The sequence below is a fragment of the Melospiza georgiana genome, chromosome 1 (assembly GCF_028018845.1).
Source record: "Melospiza georgiana isolate bMelGeo1 chromosome 1, bMelGeo1.pri, whole genome shotgun sequence".
NCBI lineage: Eukaryota > Metazoa > Chordata > Aves > Passeriformes > Passerellidae > Melospiza > Melospiza georgiana.
This window is the reverse complement of record NC_080430.1, coordinates 94,055,934-94,077,393: the sequence shown is the minus strand read 5'-3', so window position 1 is coordinate 94,077,393 and position 21,460 is coordinate 94,055,934. Positions and strand designations below refer to the sequence as shown.

Sequence of the window (21,460 nt, the reverse complement as noted above, 5' to 3'; positions counted from 1 at the left end):
GTTCATGCATTAGTCACGGTAATTTTCCCCCGCTGTTCTGCCCCTGATTTGTACAACAAAGATGAGAAATTGTTTTTCCTGGTATTGACTAGAACATGAAGATAGTACCCATCTCCCTAAGGTGAGAGGTCCTGAGTAAAAGATACCAGTTCTTCACTTTTTGCCTGATACAAAAAGAGAAGATAAAGCCTGTGTCTTTGCACCATGTCAGATGCAGAACAGTAAAGCTTGTTTTGTCAGAGGACAGAGACTTTAAAGATTTTCATAGAAACTAAGCAAAGTATTGCTGTTATCAATTAATTGCATTGAGCATCTCAGCCTCTGGAAGTAAAACAGGTAATTGAAAATGTGTTCTCCACCACAGAAGGCCTGCAGTTGGGAATGAAAAATCAAATCCTTCGAAGAGACACAGAGACCGTCTGAATGCAGAGCTGGACCACCTGGCCAGCCTCCTTCCTTTTCCCCCTGACATCGTATCAAAGCTGGACAAACTTTCCGTCCTGCGCCTCAGTGTCAGCTATCTCCGAGTCAAAAGTTTCTTTCAAGGTAGGTTTCCTTACGATCTCAGCACCTCATTAAAAGTATCCCTCTAATTTATTGCTGCTTTGTACTAATCCTGAGTAAAAGTAACAAATGCTATTATATTGATAAAACAGGAGGAAAAAAATGTATTATTGAACTTGTTTTGTGCATGGGATGTTGCATTGGAAATTCATTCATTTCCTCTTATGTAGTTTGCATGTTTTTCACCAAATAGTGGGATAATGTCAATCTTTCATCAGCAGGCTGATGGAAATGGGAAACCACAACTGTAAAATCACTAAACTGGGAAAGAAGTTTGGGGCAAATATAATACCTGTTACAGTTTGAATTCTCTATTTGATGTTGTCATTATGAAAGTTCAAAACTCCTGTTTAAGTATGATGTGAAAGTTAAGCAGCTACTGTATTACCTGTATTTGCTGTATGCCAGGAGGAAATGGGTTCACTCGAAAAGCCAAAATGGTCACTGTCTTTCAGGACAAGAGAGATTCAAAGTCTAAAGTGCTGAATAAAGCTGTACTAGGCTACACTTTGTTTGTACAGTTGTCTGGCACACCACAAAGGAAAAGCCAAATGTGCGTTTTGAGATGCACATAAAAAGAATTCTTCCAAATTTGAAGATATTTTGAGTTTCTTCTATTGCTGATGAGTTCACAAAAGCAAAATCCAAGTGATTTAATAATGGAAATCCTCTCTAGAGTTCTAGAGTTGTTTTCAAAAAAAAAGGAAAAAAACCCCATGCATGAAGGAGAATAGTTGATAAAACATATAGGTGGACTGCAGAGATAAACAGAAGTATTTTTATGGACATTATTTTTCCTTTATTACTCTTTATTATTTCTTCTCCTTATGATGATACTTTATATATATATATATATATATATATATATATATATATATTTAAATTTATTAAAAAATTTCCTATTTTTGGATTTAATGAAAGAATAATATCTGTTGGTTGGCTTCTTGCTTTTAAAATGCATTTCAGTATAAAAGAAATGTCATCTTGAAGAGACTTTGGCTGGCTGCAGGGCATTTTACAAGGCTGACATGAGATTACAAATGGTGATACCACTGATAGCAGGAGCCTCCCATGTCAGCTGTGGCAGGTGCTGCCCAGCCTCCAGCATCCTGCAGTTGAAAGAGTGCCTCTCTTACTCTTTAAACACATACCTGAGTGCTATGTTCTCTTCCTCTAAACCTGACTTTCATTTCTCTTGCATTCACAAGCAATAATATCTCTTCAGCTGTCTTTGCTACTCTTCTGCCAGAGTTTCTAAGATCCATTGTCTCCTTTTCTTAAAGGGATGAGATAAAAGGAAAACAAGTAAAGCCAGGCTGTGTTATGCTGAAATGTTCAGTGTTCCATGTTTTGAGACATTTAATTTAATCCTCGAATTACCTAATTGAACACATAGCTTGTGTTCCCTTCATTCTTATTTTTAAATGTTTACATCATGAAACTAAGGTTACAGAAAGCATTGTTTATGGTAAAGGAAGGAAACTACATGCCATTTTAAGACACGAGAGCAGGCTGGAGCTTCAGAAGGGTGGAGTGGAGGAGAGGTGAGCTGTGGAAACTGAGCTGAGTGAGGAATGGTTGCAAATGTTTGGGTGAGGGCAGAATCTGCTGTATCCCTCATGAACCTCACAATCTACTTACTGGTAATTCTGGACAAAAAAGGCAGAATCTGTTTGTTTGGTTTTGTTTTTTTGAGCAAAAACCTTCCTACAAGTCACCTAAAAGAGCAAACAAGTGTATTCATCCCTTTTCAATTTTTGTTTCAATTTGTTGTGTTTCAATTTTTGTTGTGATGAAAGAGGATAGAAGAGCAGAAATGGATTGTTTGTGGCTTTTTAAATCAAAGGATGACACTAAACTGGGAGCTTATAAACATTCTGAGGACAGAGAACAGACCAGTGGCATACAGAGATGTTAGAAAATTGGATAAAAAACGTATCTGGAAAAATGGCTTAGTAAATCTGTACTAATTCACTCAGGGAAAATTAATCCAAAGAAACTGCTGTTCAATAGAAAAGATGAACCTGGAACAGACAACATAAAAACAATAACCAAAGAGATACAGTGGTCAACAAGTTGTTCCATGCCTGTAATACGGTATGCTGACATAAACAAGAAAGCTAAGTGTGGATTTTGGTCTGTTTGCCTAGAGGCAGCATGTCACTACACAGGAAAGTTATAATCCCTCTCTGCATGAGACCAGCATGACTCCATCTGGAATGGAGCTTTCTGTTGTGGGCATCTCCTGGTCACAAGGGCATTGGTACATATTAAAGGGTTTGGAATAAACACAGGCAAGAAGTGACTATAAAGTTGCATGGGCAAAAAAAAAAAAAAAAAAAAGAAACAAAAAAACCCAACAAACAAACAAACAACCCCCAAAAAACTAAAGTTAGCTCAATTTATATTCTCCAGCTGTTTCTTCATAGGAGGAAAAGACAAGAAGGGGAGGAATTACTCAGGATATTGTAGAATGGCACAGTGTAGGAACCAAGGAATGATGATGGCCAGGATGAAATCTGACTTGAATATAAAGAAAAAACATATCTGTAATGAGTTCTGTTTGCTATCCAATATTCCTGAAGTGGACACAGTGGAGATTCAATACATTCAATTTTGTAGATTGCAACAGACAGTACTGTGCATAATTTGTTTAAAAAAAACCTATTATTTGAGTTTTGAGGAAGTTAAGCTTAAATGTCAGGTTTTTAAAATATGCTTTTAAGAATATTGCTTACCATAAAAAAAAAAAGAGTAGTGTTACTTGACACGTTAAGTTCATATGTGACATTGTGAATTCCACCCATAACAGGTCAGCAATTCCCATGCCAGTTGCAGTGGCACACCTTCAGCAATGCCAGAGGTTCCTGGGCACACTCATTTCCTTACCACTAGGTGTCCTTTTAGTAGCTGCTCTGCCATAGTCAGTGCACTGCACAAACGTGGTTATGAAGATCAATAGCCAATTGGAGGGAGTAACCTCACCATATTGACCTCAAGTGTGAAAATGGTTGTGCAGAGAATTGGGTATTAGTGCATGGAGAACATCCATCAGTCATTTATTCCCATTTTAGTGACCATTAGAGGTTAGCACCTTGAAGCATATGACCAGTTCATCTTACTTGACTGATTTAAGCAAAGGCCTGGTTCCTTTCAAAAATTTAGACCTGGTTGTTGAGACAGATATTCCTAGGATTTAGTTTAAGTCATTGTGGTGAATTCCCTCCCTCATTCTTAGAAATGTTTTCTTTTTGCTGTCTACTTATTTAAGATTCTCCATATCTCTGTTATCAGTTGGCAGAGGCTCTATTAATAGCCCTGCTCCCCCCAAGGTACAGGCATTCAGTCATTTTGCATTTTCCTGATAAGCACTTCAAAAAGGCCTGCAGCAATAACCTTCCAACCTCACCGGATCTCGTGGATGAGGCAGCTGGGTCTGAACCAGGGTTAGCCGATGGCTGAGACACATCAATGCTGCAGGAAACTGTGACTGCCACTTGGCCCTGACAAAGACTTGCTTAGGGTGGGGCTCCTGTGAGCATGGAGAGGCACTCAGTGTCTGTGACCACTTGAGTTTGCTGGGCCTCTGTCTTGGACGTGTTTCATCTCGGTTAATTGCAGTCTGCCTTCCTTTACCACTCTTGACAACACATCCTTTAGTACTTCTCATTCCTCAGTTTTTCCACTGGTGGGGAAATGGTGGTCTTGCTCCACTTCCAAACCAGCCCCATTTTGCTGCTTGTTTAACTTGTTCTCTCCTAGTACAGGTAATGATTTAATAAATAAATGTTAGAAGAATAGCCCCTTGTCCTTTTAACAGCTCAGGTCCCTTCTGAGGGAGAGCTAATTTATGTTTCCCAGTCCTTGTAATGAAACCAGCTATGACTATTTACGCCGACACAGTTGCAACTAGGGCTATATAGCTCCTCATCTTTTAGTTCTTAGTGTAACTAACCTTGTATTAATACTCACATTCCACTCAAACCTTTCCTTTGACATCTCATTAAGTAACGTTAGACCTTTTAACCATAAGTATTTCTGATAAATGATAGATAATGTTGAATATAGTCTTAGATGGGAAATGTAGAGACCTCAATATGGATGAACATTTTAATTTCAAACCCTTTACTACATAATTTATATAAAGCATAATTTAATTCAATAGCTTGTTATTTTGCCCATCTGGACATTTTTTGCACACACACATATATATAGTCAAAACCAGAGATGTGCATGCAAGCACAAAAGCAGTGCTTTCCTGACAAAAATCTCCCTCCTGTATTATTTTGAATCTCTGTGTTTATTGCAGACTTCAGTGCCTTCTCTGTATTTATTTACTTCCAGACTTCATTTGATTTTGAAAGCTAAAAATCCTGATAGATTTATGGATGACTAAATACGGACTGTAGAGTCACAGATGAACTCTGTGAATAAATATCTTAAAAGTTTCTGTAAGTTTTATATTTAAACTGCAGTCCAGATCTTACAAAATTAGTGACAGTCAAGCATGGAGACATGTTGTTTGACCTGCCTTAGACTACAGTTATATATGGATTGTAAACTGAATTACAGTAGAGTTTGAGAAATTTGTCTAAAAATGTCAGTTCATCTGTCTTCATGCAGAATTAAAAATTTTAGGAAACAAGCCTGTAGTGAACCTTCCTGACTAAAGAATAAGCTATGCCTTAACCTGAGGGTCCTTGTCTAATATTTTTGCAAATCTGCAACATGGCTGATTTAATACCTTCCTTTGCAATCCCTAAAATCCAAGATGGAAGTCTCCTGCTTCAGTTTAAGACCCCCTTCTGTAAAAAAAAATAAAATTGTTTCCATTTCTTGTGGTACCTCAGCTTTTACAGCCATGGAGGTGATCCTAGCAGATGGAAGTAAAAAGAGGTAATAAACACTAGACTTTTTTGCTTTTGTTGTCTATAGCTCCCCTTCCACTGAGTAACAGAAATCTATTTTCCCAACCTGTATGGTTAAAGGGCTTCCAGCGTGATTTTTATAACCTTCCCTTCCTTGCTACATCTGATACTATACATTGGCCTTATTCTTTCTCTTCTTATGCATTTGTCCTTTATCTTATTCATTTTTAAAAGAGATTTTCTGTGAGCTTCCAGCCACTGAAGAACTCAAGATTTTGTTTAGGTGGTCTTTTCTTACATTTCTCTTTCTTCACTGCCACTGATGCAGTTTACACTTATATCCTATATATTTATTTGCTGAAAAAACATCCAGCTTCTATTTCCCTTAGATATGTGCCCTCTTAGATTTTTCCAGGTGTACTGAAGTCTCCTTCCTGTTGGTCTTCTGTCTTCAAAGCTGTAGCTTGGATTGCTGCTGCTGCTACAAGAAACATTAATTCCAGCATTTCCCAGTTACTTTCACCAAGCTGCCCTATCTCCTTCTAACCCATTTCTCCCCTTCAATTAAACCTCTTATATACATATATACACACATATATATACATAGATATAAATATAATTTTTAAGGTTTTTTATTTTTCCCCTTTTCTGACAGGGTAGCACACACTGACTGTGTGGTTTCTGTCTTTCTTCTGATTTAGCATTTATGTTAGTGGGTCATTTCCTTTTACTCGTCTACGTGCTTGGTGTGATCCAGTTCCCGTCAACATTTATCTTTAATGGAAATTGAATTTATCCCTTTTAAGATGAAAACAACAAAGGATTCCTCCCAGCTGGCCTGATTTTCAGTATCTTCAATTACTTGCAGCATGTTCCAGCTTTGTTCTCCTCCTACAGTGTCCATGGCTGTTACTCTCCTAGGTCAGAAGCATACTACTGTGACTGAGATTGCTCAGGTTCATTCCTTAGACCCTTTAGGCTATTATTTCTTGTAATAATTGAATATTTGATGCTGCAGCCCCCACTGCAGACCTGTTTCTGGTGTGACATGCATGACACTTCAGCGACACAGAAATTGAAGGTTTTAAAACCTGAGATGGGTAAAGAAGCACAGAGTGATCTTGCTTTTAGTGCATAACCTGCAATGTAATGCTACTCAGCCGTGCTGTAGGAGTGCTGCCTACCTGAACCAAAGCTCCTGGTCTGAGGTTCCAAGGTTCCTCTGCAGTGCATTACTGTGGTTCTCAGGCATCTCTTTCTACTCCACCATCTCTTCCTAATAATTCTGTTTTCCCTGAGTTTTCTTTTCAAAATCTCAGTAATTTTTTTTTCCTGGAATGACAAATCCTGCTTCTTTGGTATAAATATGTTTTTTACATTTTACTTTACATAAGCATGGCAAATTTTTCCACAAGAAGATTCAACTGATCCTTAAACTAAGTTCATATGGTTGAGCTTACTATTACAGTTATGACCTATATTGGATCCATTTCCATGGGAAAAATTCATCTTTCCTTTGTAAGCCAGTTTCAGTAGCCTAAAGCTTTTCCTTAAAATTAAAATCATAGTCTTAGTGAATCACAGATTCAGAGATGGGTTGAAGATGCAAGGAACCTCTGGAGGTCACCTGATCCAAGCCCCCTGGTGAAGCAAGGTCTCTCAGAACCAGTTTCCCAGGACCATGTCCAGATGGCTTTTGAGTATCTTCAAGGATGGAGAGTCCACAGTGTCCTTGGGCAACCTCAGCCAATGCTTGGTCACCCTGACAGTGAAATTGTGTTTCTTGATGTTCAGAGAGAACCTCTTGTGTTTGACTTTGTACTTGTTTACTCTGATCCTGTCACTGGACGCTTCTGAAAAGAACCTTGCTGTTCTTTCCAGCCTTCCTTTAGGTATTTATACACTCTGATAGGATCCACCCTGAGCTTTCCCTTCTCCAGGCTGAACAGTTCCAGCTCTTTCACTCTCTCAGCCTTTCCTCATATGAGAAGTGCTCTAGTCTCCATCATTTTTGTGTCCTTTCACTGGACTCTCTCCAGGTCCTTTATGATAGATATACTTAGAACAGATATAGGAAAAATAAAATAATAAAAAATCTGAAATAGCAATAAATAGTATAAGAAAGATTCATAAGAACAGGATAAGATGCCTAAACCAACAACAACAAGAAGGAGGAAATTATACCTCATTGATTCCATATCTTCATTCCCACCCATTTTTTCTTGGTATGACTCATATATTGATTTCCATTATGTAAATAATTAGAGGCTTTCAGAATTTCCTCAAACTTCTTTTTCTTTTTTTAATGAAATCTGTACTTTGAGACACAAATCAAGGATTCAATTTGTGTTCCTCTGATTAGTTAGGGTTGAAGCTTATACCTTGAGTCAAGAATCCCCCAATATATTTGGGGTTTTTAACAATAAGAAGTTTGGTTTTTAAAGACATTTTCTACTGAGTTAGAGCATTCCCAGTCCTGTCCTCTGACATGGAATGTCTGAGTGATTTTTTTTCTTGGAAGAGAAATAAGGACTTTTCTTTTTTGAACGCATAGAAAAAATATTGCTGTAGTCCACAGTTGTAGCTTAATTAGATTGTAAGCATTTCGGTAGTTTAGGTTTCTTAGGACAGCATATTCAATGGCTTGTACTGAAAAGAAACATTCATTGTCAGAGTGGGTAACAGGTAAGGTTATTCCTGTGGCTGTGTTGAACTGGTGTATTCAAATTGCACCAATATTTGGAGTGTTTTGGCCAAAAATGGACTGTTCATGAAAGAAACATTTTCCACTCTCTACTGCTCTCTAATTTTACCATCTTTTTAGCAATAGAGCAACTGGAAAAACTGGAAAAACTGTTCTTATGCATAAGTGGTATATAAGCTGGAAATGACAAGTGACATAAGGGGAATCTTTGTTAGATTTCTCCTGGGGGCATTTGGCACTGGGAGAGTTCCACTGTTTGTACCAATAACAGAAGTACACTCAGGACCAGACACATGGTCAGCCACACACACGATGCCTGATTTTATAGGTGTTCCCACAAACCACAGCTTCTACATTGCTCCAGTGCTAGGGGAAGTCCCCAAAATACTGTGAGCCATTGAGTGTGGGTCTTCACCTTTCTGCAGCTTGCTCAGTCATTCTTAACCATTTTGATTTGGCAGGCTTTTGTGCTCAGTGAATTTGCTTAACTCACACTGTGCATCTCATGTTGCATAGATGTAAATGAATGTGGCAAGGATGTGCAAATAAATGTCTTAAATGCAAGTGGCAAGGAAAAATCTGGGTACATCTAATCCAGGAGACTGATATACACACTGTATTTTGCATTCAGTGATGCTCATCTTGCTTGTGCACTGTGCTTGCTTAATCCCTGATCTGCAGCTAAGGCCCTTCTTGGCCCAGCCTGGTACCAGCTGTTGAAGTTCTCTCACAGCCCTGCATGGCTCAAATTCCATTATCCTGACTATAAGTAATGGACTTTCATTGATCTAATTCTCTTGAGTTAAATTCTGTTTAGATCTTGGAGACTGAGGAACAACTTGGAGTTTAGTTCCACTGTAACCTATGTTTTCCTTGGATATGGAAACAAGACTGGTTTTCATAAAAAGAAAAATGGCCTTTTTGCTTCAGAACTTGCTAGTAATTTCAGTGACTACAGAAGACACTAGCAATAGTTTTGTCCTTATCACTTATGCAATGGATGGGAAGGAAAGCATTCCCCCAGGCATGAACTTTGGCTTGGTTTACACTTGTTCTCAGCTTCATGAGTGATTACCATCTCTGAGAGGAAGCGTGTATCTTTACTGTCAAGAAAATGATTTATTTTGTTTCTCATTTTAAACACAGATATGTTATAAAGGAAAGACAATACCTCTTATCCAACAGAACAAGGAATTTAGTTTGGCATATTGAAATTGTATAGGACTTTGAAGACAAAGAAGACAAATAGTTTTCAGCTAGTGAATAGTGTGGGAGATTGTCCTCTTCACTTCTGTTCTCACATTCCTGCTTTAGGGCTACAGCACATAGTAAAGCTCTGCAGAGAACTCTGATACAATGAGGATCACAAAATCACAGAATCATTTAGTTTGGAAAAGACCTCCAAATCATCAGGGCCAGCCTTTGACTGATGACCACCTTGTCAACTAGACCATGGCACTAAGAACCTTGTCCACTTTTTCCTTGAACACCTCCAGAGACTGTGACTCCACCACTTCCCTGGGCAGGCCATTCCAATGCTTAATGATCCTTTGGTGAAGAAGTTCTTAATGCCCAACCTGAACCACCCTAAGCGCAGCTTAAGAGTGTCCTCTCATTGTGTTGCTGATTGCCTGGGAGAAGAGGCTGACCCACACCTGGCTACACTCTCAGGTGGTTGTGGAGAGTGATAAGGTCCCCCTGAGCCATATAAAATACGAGCAGGGGGCTGGTTTCTGCAAAGCTTGCCTCACTTGGCTATGTGATTGTCCTACAGTTTGGCTCAATGGATCACTCTGAATGACTTGTCTTCATTTAATTGTGTTTGATTTAGTGTCTTTTTTATTTCATTACATAGAAAATCCCATGTGACTAACACAGATGATTCTCTTCTCTATAAGGTAACAGTAACATATTAGTCAGTGCTCTGAAAGTTCCCCACCAAGAAATGAAATGCAAGTTGTTTAGGTGAGGCACAGCAGATTTCCCTTTAAAAGTCCAGTTTTAATTTCATTACACTTTTTGGTTCAATACTCTAGATAATAGAACTGACAAATTTTCTAAAATCTTGACATTGAGTAGAAGCAGAATGCATATCAGCAAACTTAGATGCTCAGTAAGAGAAGTTACAAGCAGACTTTAGGACTTCTTTTAAAGAAGCTCATCATTACTTTTTTGAAAGTGTGATTCTATGCAACAGTCTTGCTGAAGTATGTATCATATGAACTTGCCATGTCCCTAAAATTCTGTTGAAATCTCCTCAATGCATTTCCTCTATATATCTGCATGGAATATATGAAGTTGAAGGTACATAGGAAGTAAACATTTGTTTTAATAAGAAAATGTCCACTATTCCCATTTATTCGGAACCTGCAATATAAATTGGCTATTTACATATTGGAAACAGCTGAAAGAGGTTAAGAGGACTGAAAACAAGCAAAGATCAGATCAAAATCAAAAAACAACAAATTCTAAGGTTTTGGGTTTTTTTCTAGTCCATTGACAACTTCATAACCACTTTACCAATTGTATACAGGCAAAACGTCACCTTATAGTAATCTTATCTATTCCCCTGAATATTTTAATATCTGTGCAGAAAATGCTATCTTCTGTATGTTGGTATTATGTTGTATATCAGTGTCATTGAAAACGTGTCACAAACATTCTATATTTTGTTCCAAATAATTTATTAAACCAGTGTTGTGCCATCAAATGACCCCTACAAACCTTGTATGGGAAAATGGCACAATAAATAATGCTTTATGAAAGCATTTCTTGAGAGGATAAATAATTCAGCCTAAATAATGTATCTTGAGCTGGTGAATGTAAGGATTTATGTGGAGAATATTCTAATATGTTATTATAAGGACCATAACAGTACATGGAGAAAAATGAAATTGTATTTTTTCCTTCCATGCTTTTTCTACACTGCATCTACACCACAGCATATAGGAAAAGGCTGTACATCTCACAGCAAGTGATATTTGTAAGAAGAAATTAGCAATATTTGAAATGAATAATTTTTAGAGGTGCAGTCATGCCAGGTGCAGAATGTTCTCAAATTACAATGGATTATAGAGGTTTTCAGCACTTCTTCAAGACCACCTAGCAATGTAGGGTTTAATGTATGTCCCCCTAAGGGAAGAGCTCTTTCTTCTGAGCCAAACATACTCAGGAACACGTCAGAGAGTCTGAAGATATTGCACATTGCAACATACATTCTTCATTTTTATTGATGCTAGCAAGCACTTTAGAAATTTTTAATAAGTCTGGCAGTAAGTTAGTGCCATATCATTTCAGGACAGTGATGCACCCTACATTTGTTGCTGCCAACTTATGGTTATGAAAGCAGAGACAATGTCAGTTTGAAGGTTACTTTGCCATCACACCTTAAAAGTATCATGGCAGCAGCTGATAGTACCTTAAAAACCAGTAGGGTGGCTAAGATTGTCACCCTTGTGAGCATGAGCTGGGAGGAGAGGTCAGTTTCTGGACAGAAGATGTGCCCCTTGCAGCAACATTTAGTGCAGGGACGCCGAGTTCCAAGAGGTCATTTGGAAAAGAGGAATTTATTTATCTTGTCTTTGTCTAGTCAAGTCTCAATCTCCACACAGGAGTCGGCTTGCTTACTTTAGATACCGTAGCCTCAGCAGATATTCCGTCTTCTGACTCTCTCAAGATTATGTTCAACTAGTGCAGTTTTTCCAGACAGAGAAAAGCTGCAAACTACAGTGTTGTGACTCTTCATCACTCTTGCCAAGCGCCAATACAACAGCATGTGAAAAACATGTTGGGGAAGACTTTGAAGCTGTAGATTCCTGTGCCCTGAGCTGCCTGTACTGGAGAGTGGGAAATGTAACAGAAAGTTTCCAAGAAAAGAGGACATTGAGAAACTTAATCTCCTTTCCACTGAGGCAATTTGCCAGGAAAGACCTACTGTAGGCAAAATTTGGGTAAAAAGCCTCTTCTCAGAAAACAACAAGTTTGGTTGGGGAGGAAACATAAAGACAACTGGTCATGTCCTTAATTCCTTATTATGTTTTGCTTAACCTTGGCATTAGTGGAGTAATACAAGCCAGACTTTCAAAATCTGCCCCAGTGTTTCAGAAAACACATCGCCCGAAGTTAAATGTATTTTTCAGAGTCATAACAAAAATACCATTGAAAAGGTTAAAGCCTGGGAGGTGGGAAGTCACACAATTTCCACACCAATAATTTGGCTGGAGAATGTTTTGTGCTAGTTAAATTGAGGAACAACTGACCATATTATAGCCAGATTAGCAGTGGTGAAGGCTGCTGGAGGGAATGTACACTCAAAAGTTAACTTAGATTTATATGGAGATAATGTGATACATATGAACCATTTGGGGGACTTTATCAGCGTACTTTCATGTTAAGTTTTAATTAAATCTGCCGATCTTCTTTTTTCTTTTTATTTTTGCTGTTTAACTTGGTGACTTCCCTTCCACCTCTTTCTCTCTAGCAGCTAACTTCTCTCATCCACCTAACTTCTTTGTAAAATTTTCTCTTTTGCATCTTCCTCTTCTGTAGATTTTCTTGTTTTCTCCATATAGGTTTTTGCCCCTTGTCTTTTCCCATCTTTGCTACAGCATTCTCCCTTTTTTTCTATATTCCTTGCTCAGCTCCTAAAAACACTTGGTTACATCTGCTGTCTACCGTTCCAGAACTGGATCTCCATCTCTCCTCTCCATTAACTGACTTTGGTGGGAAAGCAATGATGTCCTTTTTTTTTTTTTTTTTTTGCAACAAGTCATTGTTCTAGCCTGCTATTGGGTGAAAGCAGGACCAGGCAAACCTCTTTTCCATTCTCCTCCATGAGGGCCTTTTGCCCTGAGAGATCTGGGTGTGGTGAGCTCAGATAGCCTGCTGATGCTTTCATTGCATGGGCCACAGGGAGGGGATGTACCTTTCATTCCCTCCCCTACAAAGAGCCCTACCACAGCGTCAAGATGATGAGAATCACTGAAGCAGAGGGATGAGCCTTAGGGCGGGAGGGGGGAATAAATAATGGCTTGTTGTCAACCCTCCCTTCTGCATTAGGCTGCCAGATGATTGCTTATTCCTTGCTCCCACCCACACGCTTCATGCCACCACCAGCATTTTTGGTCCTTTGTGGCTGAGGTTGTGGGCTAGTCAGCTGATGAGTCAGCTCCTGTAACCAGTGCTTTTCCAGCTCCACATGGCAGGGATAGCTTGGGCGGAAGAGTTTCAGCCAGCGCTCTCTGCGTGGAAGATGGGGGCTGCTTGGGCACGTCAATTGGCTTATTTAGAATTTCACCATTCTGAAAATAAAGGGCAGGTTTCCAGGGGTGTGCAATTCATCTCCTCTTGTTGTCTTTGCATATGCTCTGATGCAGGAAGTTTTGGAGCTACACCCTGTATACCATCTGTTAGTACGGGAGCGTGGAGTGAATGGGAAATTCAAACTTTGAATAGGTCAGGAAATTCAAAGTTTAGTTCTCACAGCAATTGGCTGCATGTTGGCCTCAGATGGTACCGTAGCTCATCGGGTTAATGCACAAAATGAGTCTTGCGCCACAGCTGAGCTCCTGCGCCGCAGCTGAACTTGGCACTGGGGCCGAGTGGGAGAGGAGAGGATCAGAGCTCTGAAATACCTTTGTGCTCCTCAATGCTGGGCAGGCCTGGGCCTCTTTAGTGCTTCCCAGGGGTCAGAACACCCTCCGGGAGTGGCGCACGCAGCCGCTCGCAGCTCATGTCAACTGGGGAACATCTGGCCAGTGGAAAACGCAGCAGGCAGAAGAATGTTCCTGCTGCCCCGTTCCCATCCTGCCTTGACTCCATCCACTCCCGGCTCTGTTGCTGTGGCTGGAGCGCAATCATTAGGTACTCCAGCTCCTTCCCTCCTTGTCCACACCAGGCAAAGGCCATGCTGTGCTGGGACAGGCTGTATGAACCACCACATGTGCAAGACTCAGCCATAGCTGGTGACTAAACCACTAAACAATTGGTTTTAAACTAATTTCTGCAGCTGCACGATTTGCTGTCCTTCTCAGTCTGCCTAGTGCAGGCATATTTCCAGGCATCCTTCAGTGGTTCTGAGCAAGCTAGAACTTAATTTACATTGCAGTAGCAAAACACTCTTTTCCTACTCTTCCAGAAAAATCTGGCCATTTTCAAGTACGTACAATATGTTGGGGCAGAAGGAGGACGGTGAGGGTAGAAGCAATTTTGTGAGTAAGCTTGCTATAATTTTTATAACCAAGTTACTCAGGAAGCCTTAGGTTTGAGTCTAATAACTGCAATTTGTCACAGTACTTAAACCTATTTGTAATGAAAGAATACCTCTTAGTAGCTATTTAAAGTCAATTTATTAATTGAAAATGATTTATGGTACACTAATCTCAAATGGTTTGATTTTGGATTATTAGTTGAGGTATCAGTGAACTCTATTATGTTTCTCTGGATATTTTTCAGATTAAATAAAGTCCTCCACAAAAGGACTAAAAAAAAAATAACATATAGGCAGATTTGCAGCTAATCCAAATTACTGGATGCATGTTCTCTTATATGTACAGATCTTTCAGCTATCAGGTGCAAGATATTAGGAGCTTGGAGGGAGTGAGGAAAGCTTGCAGTTATTATTTGGAAGTTGGCACATGAGAAGTCATTGTTTATCCTGATTTCACTGTATTAAAATACTGACTAGTTCTTCCTCTAGAATTGCAGATCTAGTGGGACTTAGACACATGTATTAGCTGCCTGCTTGCATCTCCTTCGAAAATGGAGCAATTGACCACACTGTCTTTGAGTAGGAGATGTCATATTCTTGAAAAAAAATTAGAGATATTTTGCTTTCATATAATTGGGGTTATAAACAGGACTTTCAGAAAGGCAAGACTTTTTAGGTACCAGCTCTGTGGCCAGACTGGCATGCAGAAAAGAGCTGAGCAGCAGTGTTCCAGCAGCTGTTTACCCTCAAATGCCCATACATCAAGTCATTCCTGCAGTTAGCAATTATTTCTTTGCCAGCTGTCTCCAGAACATTGTAATTTGTTTGTATAGGTAAGGTAGCTCAACAGCATTCTCACGTATCTCTTTCCATAGATAGAAAGGAAAAATTTCCATGTTAATTAAATACTTGCATTAGTATCCAGTGCTGTTTTTCTCTAGATACACTTCTTGTGCTTCAGCCAAAATTCATAAACAGGGAAAAATCATTTTAGGCAAGAGTTGATCCTGTATATTTTTCATTTCTATGGGAAGTTGTTGCATTGATAAATGAATGGGCACAAATCAGTAACATAAGATTAAAGGTAACATCTTCAGGAGTCTCAGAACTCCTTGAAAGTGTGATTTATCTTCAAAAATGCCTGTAGCTTTGTCTGCACTGGTACTGTCAGAGGTCACTCTAGAGGCTGTCAGCCCCCTCCTTTTATAGGCTGGTGTCTTTGCCTCATCACCTGCACCAAATTTTGACTGGGCTGAGAAGCTGCAGTGATGCTCAGCACCTGAGGTTAAGCCTGCCTCTGTGATGTGAGTGCACCGGGCTCTGACAGTGAGGTCCACCAGCAGTAAAGTCACAATTCTCTGTCCAGCTTCCAACCTAATTCCTCTCCTTAAATACAGGCCAGACCTGGAGCAGAGATAAGGCCAGTTTTGGGGTGTCATTGATTTCATATCAAAGCTGAGCTAGAACGTTATTTCTGTCAATGAGAAACCGCAATGCAGATGGGAGAGGGCCTCTGCCACTGCTGGGTGAAGATACAGACCAAGGTCAAGCTGTAAGTGTAAAAAGCCCTTGTTTTGGATGGAGCCAAGGGTACTTAGCCTGTGACTGCATCTCCAGAATCCCTGAAACTGTCTGTAGCAAGTATGGGCACACCTCAACAAGCTTTCACCTGTTTAGTGTGCCTAATAATAGCAATGAACTTGCAGGACAGTGTAAACTGCATCCCACACTGTGAGTACTCAACAGGCTTAGTGCTGTGCCCTCATTCCTATTGTTACTTTATTTAAGCTGGATTATAAAGCTGGTTTGGGCAAGCCTGTTTGTGCTGCCATTAAATGAAATGTGTCTTCACATTAATCCTCACAAAATATCAATGAGCAATATAGCCACCATAATTTTTTTTTATTGTAGGCTTCAAAGTAATTTAAAAGCTTTTGAAAACTTTATTTCAGGTAATTAGTGCAAATAATTAATGATGAAACAACAACAGTTGCTTTCATAGTGTTAACTGCTTGTGAAAATAGGCCAAACCCCCCATTCATTGGGTAAAGTTGACTTACCATAAGAGGAAAAAATATTTTTAACCTTTTTCTTTAAATTCCTCACTCCCTCTTATCACCCAAAGTCATTCCAGCCACCACCTGCAAGGCATGTCCATACAACAGATCACTATATTGGTAATTTGTGGGATACTTGGCTAAAATAAAGTAGACTCTTCTCACCTAGGAACAAGCTCTGACTGGAATTTATTGTAATTTCATAATATTCCTTCAGAGTCAATTCATAAGCCTGTTTCCTGATTTACTATTTTCATATCATTGTGTTTCTCACAGTGTGGCAGGGCAATGTTTAATTCAGGGCAATCGTATTTGTTGTTTATTGAATCTAATGTTTGTTTGACTGTTTACCATGACTTTTAAGTACCTCAATTAGCATAATACACAGTAGCACCTGTTTGACAAACATGGACCTTTAACACACTAGAAAGGAAGAGGCTAACTAAATACTTGCAAAAGGTGCCAGTACCATTTAAAAGAACTGTAGAGCTGTTTAGCTTCAGCTTTTATTTAATTCTACTCAGGCAACAGCACTCCATCCAGATAAAAGTTGAAGCTGTATGTTTCTTCCCTGATCAAACTGAAGTAAAACAGTCCTACGACATATTTGGGGGGAATCCCATATGACAATACACGTGTGCCTTGTAACTGTGAGCGCTGAAAGGATGAGCTGCCTCTTTAAAGAGCTTCCGTGAACCTGTGCTGTAGTAAGCTCTGGTAGGCGAGGGGTTGCGTGACTGCAGCAGACTCATTTGTGACCTCAGAAAAGTGGTTATGAAAGTGATCTCTTGATCAGAGGAATAGAGCTCTGCTGCCTGCCAGACCAGCAATGCAGAAATGAGCCTCCTCCCTGCAGATCTGCCCTGGCAGGAGAAAAAGCGCTCCTTTTTTGGATGCAGCGTAATAACTCCTCTGAAAAATTCTTGGGCTTAAAACAAAGTGTGTTCTAGAGTATACACTGCCTCCAGTTAAATTTCACATTTTTTTAAAACATGCAAGATCATCTTTGCTTTTTGCTGTTTGTAGTTTTCGCTTTCTTCCTCAAACCTACTCCTATTTTCCTTAGTGTAGAGCTAGTAAGACTTGTTTTGGTGATTATTGGACTGACTCTGGCAGTAAGCCACAGTGTATATCCAATGGAGATCATACTGTAACTGGGGGAAATGCAATGGAAATGAATGTTTATGTCACATGATGAGCATGAAACAGATCTAATGAATCAGTAGGTAAGAAATCATTGCTTTTCATCCAGAGACCTGAGACAGAATAAGAAGCACTAGAAGTAATTTATGTATCATAGTTCTCCTTATACACATTATTCACCTGGCATTGATCACTCAGTGAAAGCTGGAATTGGCTATTACTGCCTAGAAAGTTGAAGGCATAGTCCTATATGTTTCATGAATGACACACAAGATTCCTGTTCTTATCCCATAAGGAATACTCGTTATTTCTTTGGTAGCTTGCTATGAGTCAAGGCAACAGGCACCTTTGTAGGAGTCAGACTTGCCTGTTCAAGTCAATGACACATACAGAAGACTTGAATCTGGAGAAAAGGTTATATTTTATTAGCTAGGACTTTGTTTCTGAAATACAGAACATTGGTTTTCCTTATCTTCAAATGGGACAAGTCTGATAAGAACTCTGTGCCTGCCTTGTAATTTTATCGCTACATCTAAGTATTCTCTGGTTTTAAAAATTGAAAAGCAAATCAAAGCAGGGAGAAAATTTATAATCTTAGAGCATTTAAATGTCACCTTTCCTGCCTTTTATAAAGACAAAATTTTTTTATTATGCTCAGAAAATTTGAAGGTCCTAATTCTGGCTGTTTAGGGACCATGGCACTTTTAAGAAACTTAATTTCTCTGGTGCTAAAAATGCAAGCCCACTCCTGGTGTGTTTAGGGTCTTTGGCATCTGCTTGGGATCTTTTTCTGAGTATGGAACATGGCTGTCAGGAAAGACAAAGCAAAACCTTTGTGAGGAAGTGAAAAATAAAGGTTATTGTAGTAATTGAATACATCGTGTGCATTCATTTTATACTTCTACAGAAGGTTCCTGTTCTGCAAAGAAATTTATTTTTGGACAAACCATAGTGTCTTCTCTGCAGGACCTCTGTCTTATGAGGGATTCCAGTTGGGAACAACATCCATCTGTTTGGGTAGCTTTGCAGGACTAGTTTTTGAATGCATACATTAAAATATTAATGCAGATAAAAAGACATTTAAGATATCCAGGGATTGTAACAGTATGAGTTTAGGCTTCTGGCAGTTCTGTTGTCAGATAGTTCTTAATTTTGAGCTTTTAGGTAAGATTGTCAGGCTACTGGTTTTCTTCATCATTCCAAAAGGTTCTGGAATACAGCTCAATATTTTAAAACTACCCTGGAAATTGATTCTGAAATAATTTTTATAAAACTTTCAGATAATGTCCCTGATGTTTCACTTGCCCTTATCTTGTCCCAGCATGTGTTTTGACTTCCTGAATTAGAAAATCCAAAGCTTGAGGGCCTCCTCTCAGGCATATTTTTCCCACAGCACATTGGGTGCATTTGCCTTCTCAGGGCTTCACGCAGTCCATGTCATGGTGGCAGCCTCCACAGGCAGCAGGGAAGGCCAAGCAGAGCAGCTCTGCCTTAGAAAGAGAGTGCTGTGTGCTGTGGGGTCTGTGTGTCTGTCTGTCGTTGTGCAGCAGTAAGCAGTGATTTCCAGCTGATTTAAAAGTGGAGATTCCCACATTTCCTCTGTCAAGCATGTTTGCTTCTTTAAAGTATACTGGAAAGCAAACGTGGCTTTGCCTTTAATATATGACACAGCAAGGCTGCTATTTAAATCAGATATTAAAGAATTGTTTTTATGATATTCCTGACTCTAAAACTGTTGGATCCAGATTTGGTTTTCTGGGTAACACATGCACATCCTGTGCACTAAGGTCTCAGTGTGAATATTTTAGATGCAGTGTTTATTTCATCTTAAAGGTTTCCTTTATCCTCTCCAGATCGTGTGCATTGGCTATTTTTAAACTGTCTCTTGGATGGTATACTGATTTATTGACACATGCTCTTGCAACTCTCTTCTAAGAGAGACTGACTTAAATTCCTTTTGGAACCTGCAGATGTGAATTTAGCCTGTATCTTTCCATGCAGAATGGTGCAATGAAAATTATAAAGGCACAAGAAATTGAAGAGTGGAAGATCAGAGACAGTCTGTTTGAATCATAGTCCTGGAAAAGAGGTTATCAAATCCAAAAAGGCTAGCAAAGATCATGTAAATCTCACATAAATTAGTCATTGTCAGGTTGCTTTAATCAAGACGAGGGAGAGATGCTTTCTCATGCATTTTCCTGGTTGTATTTGTTTTCATGTTTCATCTTTGATTTGAGTTTGTCCTTCAGTGATTGATTACTAAATGTTCTAAGGTACAGATCTAAATTGGAGGGGGTAAAATGATGCACATCTTCTGTAACTGATAGAGACTAAAAATGTCCTGATATTCTCAAGGTAAATCTGTTACCAAGATTTCATTGCATTTCTTCTGTAAAATGCAATCCTTACAATCACCTTTCCAAAAGTGGGAAAGATTCCTGTAGACTTCAATTGCTTATTTATGAACACACATAACTTTCCTCTTAGCTGTCTTTTCAGTAAAAAGGGATTTTGGACTCATTACTTATGTTTCTGAAAAATATTTCAGACTCAAGTTTTTTTCAATAGGCTGTTTATCACTAGAGAATGTTTTTTGTTGGTTTTGGATGCAATAATTAGTCACAAGCTGCTCTTTCATCATATGCTTAAATTTAGTTACATACAGGCTTTCTCATAAGGTTCTGATTTTTCTTATTGTCACTTCTGTGATATACTCTGTTTCACGTCACAGATGCTGCTGTTGTGCATCTGTTGTTTATTTTCCGTCTGCAACAAATTTTGTGGACAAGGCCATGGCATTGCAGTGAGAATAAAACAACATAAGAGATGCACTACTGTGTCACACCAGTGGTCCATCTAGTCTGGTATTCTCATCTTGAAAATTGCTGTCTTTTATCTACTTTAAAGCATTCTTGTGCTGGTGTTACAGGGCACTTCATAGTTCTCATATTATGGGTTGGGCAAACAGCAGTTCAACATTCAGTTTAGCCACGGCCCTTATAATTTTGTAAACCTCTGTTGTGTCTCCCCTAGTCCTTCTCAGTAAAAGCCACAGCCATTTTAGCCTTTCCTCAAAGGGCAACTGCCTCTGCTGTGGACATCAGTGTCCACTGATGTATTATTTTCATTGGGAGAATCAATCCTGAAAAAATTGTCTATGTCTAATGACAGTGAAATAGTGTGAGCCATATCAAACTAGGACAACATTCTTGGGCCACAGAGGGAGAAAACACCAGGAATTCAGAGGATATAGAGAACCCATTTTCTAAAATATATCTGGATGAGGGAAAAGATGAAAAGCTATTCAGACAAGAAGCCATTATGAAGGATATTTTGAAGAGTGGGGAAACTCTTCAAGTATTTTTCGTAGGTCACGTGCTCCACAGATCCTAGAATCAATGTGTCCTGATGTGATGTTCCTCTGAGTATGTATAAATACCATGATCAGCGGGATTTGCTGAGATCCCACTCAAGCAATCAGGAGGTAACAGGTCAGAACACACTGCAATACACTTAAGGCTAATTGTGGATCAGTTTGCTGAAGTCACGAATGAAAATAATAAACTTTGTTCATTTGTACATTCTGAGGGCTTTAACTCTGGAACTAACCAATGTTAAGCAGACTTTCTAAATACAGAATAGTTCCCTGAAATGAATTTTTTTCCTACTCTGAACTTATGCTGGATATCAGGATTCTGATTAATGGACGTGTAATTTAAATACTTAAAGGTGCAAGGAAGAAGTGTGGGAATCATCTTAATTTTTTGTGAGCGATGTGGGTATTGATTTGAAACTGGAATAAGTAGTCTGCAGATTTCTTACTCAAGGTTGCTGATAAATCAGGCTTGCAATCCATTTTGTGGTTTGAGAGAATAACCCATTTTTACTTATCTTTTATGTGTTTATTCAGAAGGGT

The 21,460-nt window shown here is 39.1% G+C and overlaps 1 protein-coding gene across 1 annotated transcript in view; it reads left to right on the top strand.

Annotated features, from left to right (window-relative positions):
* The window catches only part of AHRR (aryl hydrocarbon receptor repressor), a 61,796-nt gene that overhangs the window by 6,498 nt on the left and 33,838 nt on the right, over positions 1-21,460 (top strand). The window contains exon 2 of the mRNA XM_058037599.1: positions 365-546. Within this exon, the coding sequence (XP_057893582.1) occupies positions 365-546 (182 nt within the window). The remainder of the gene's footprint in view (positions 1-364; positions 547-21,460) is intronic.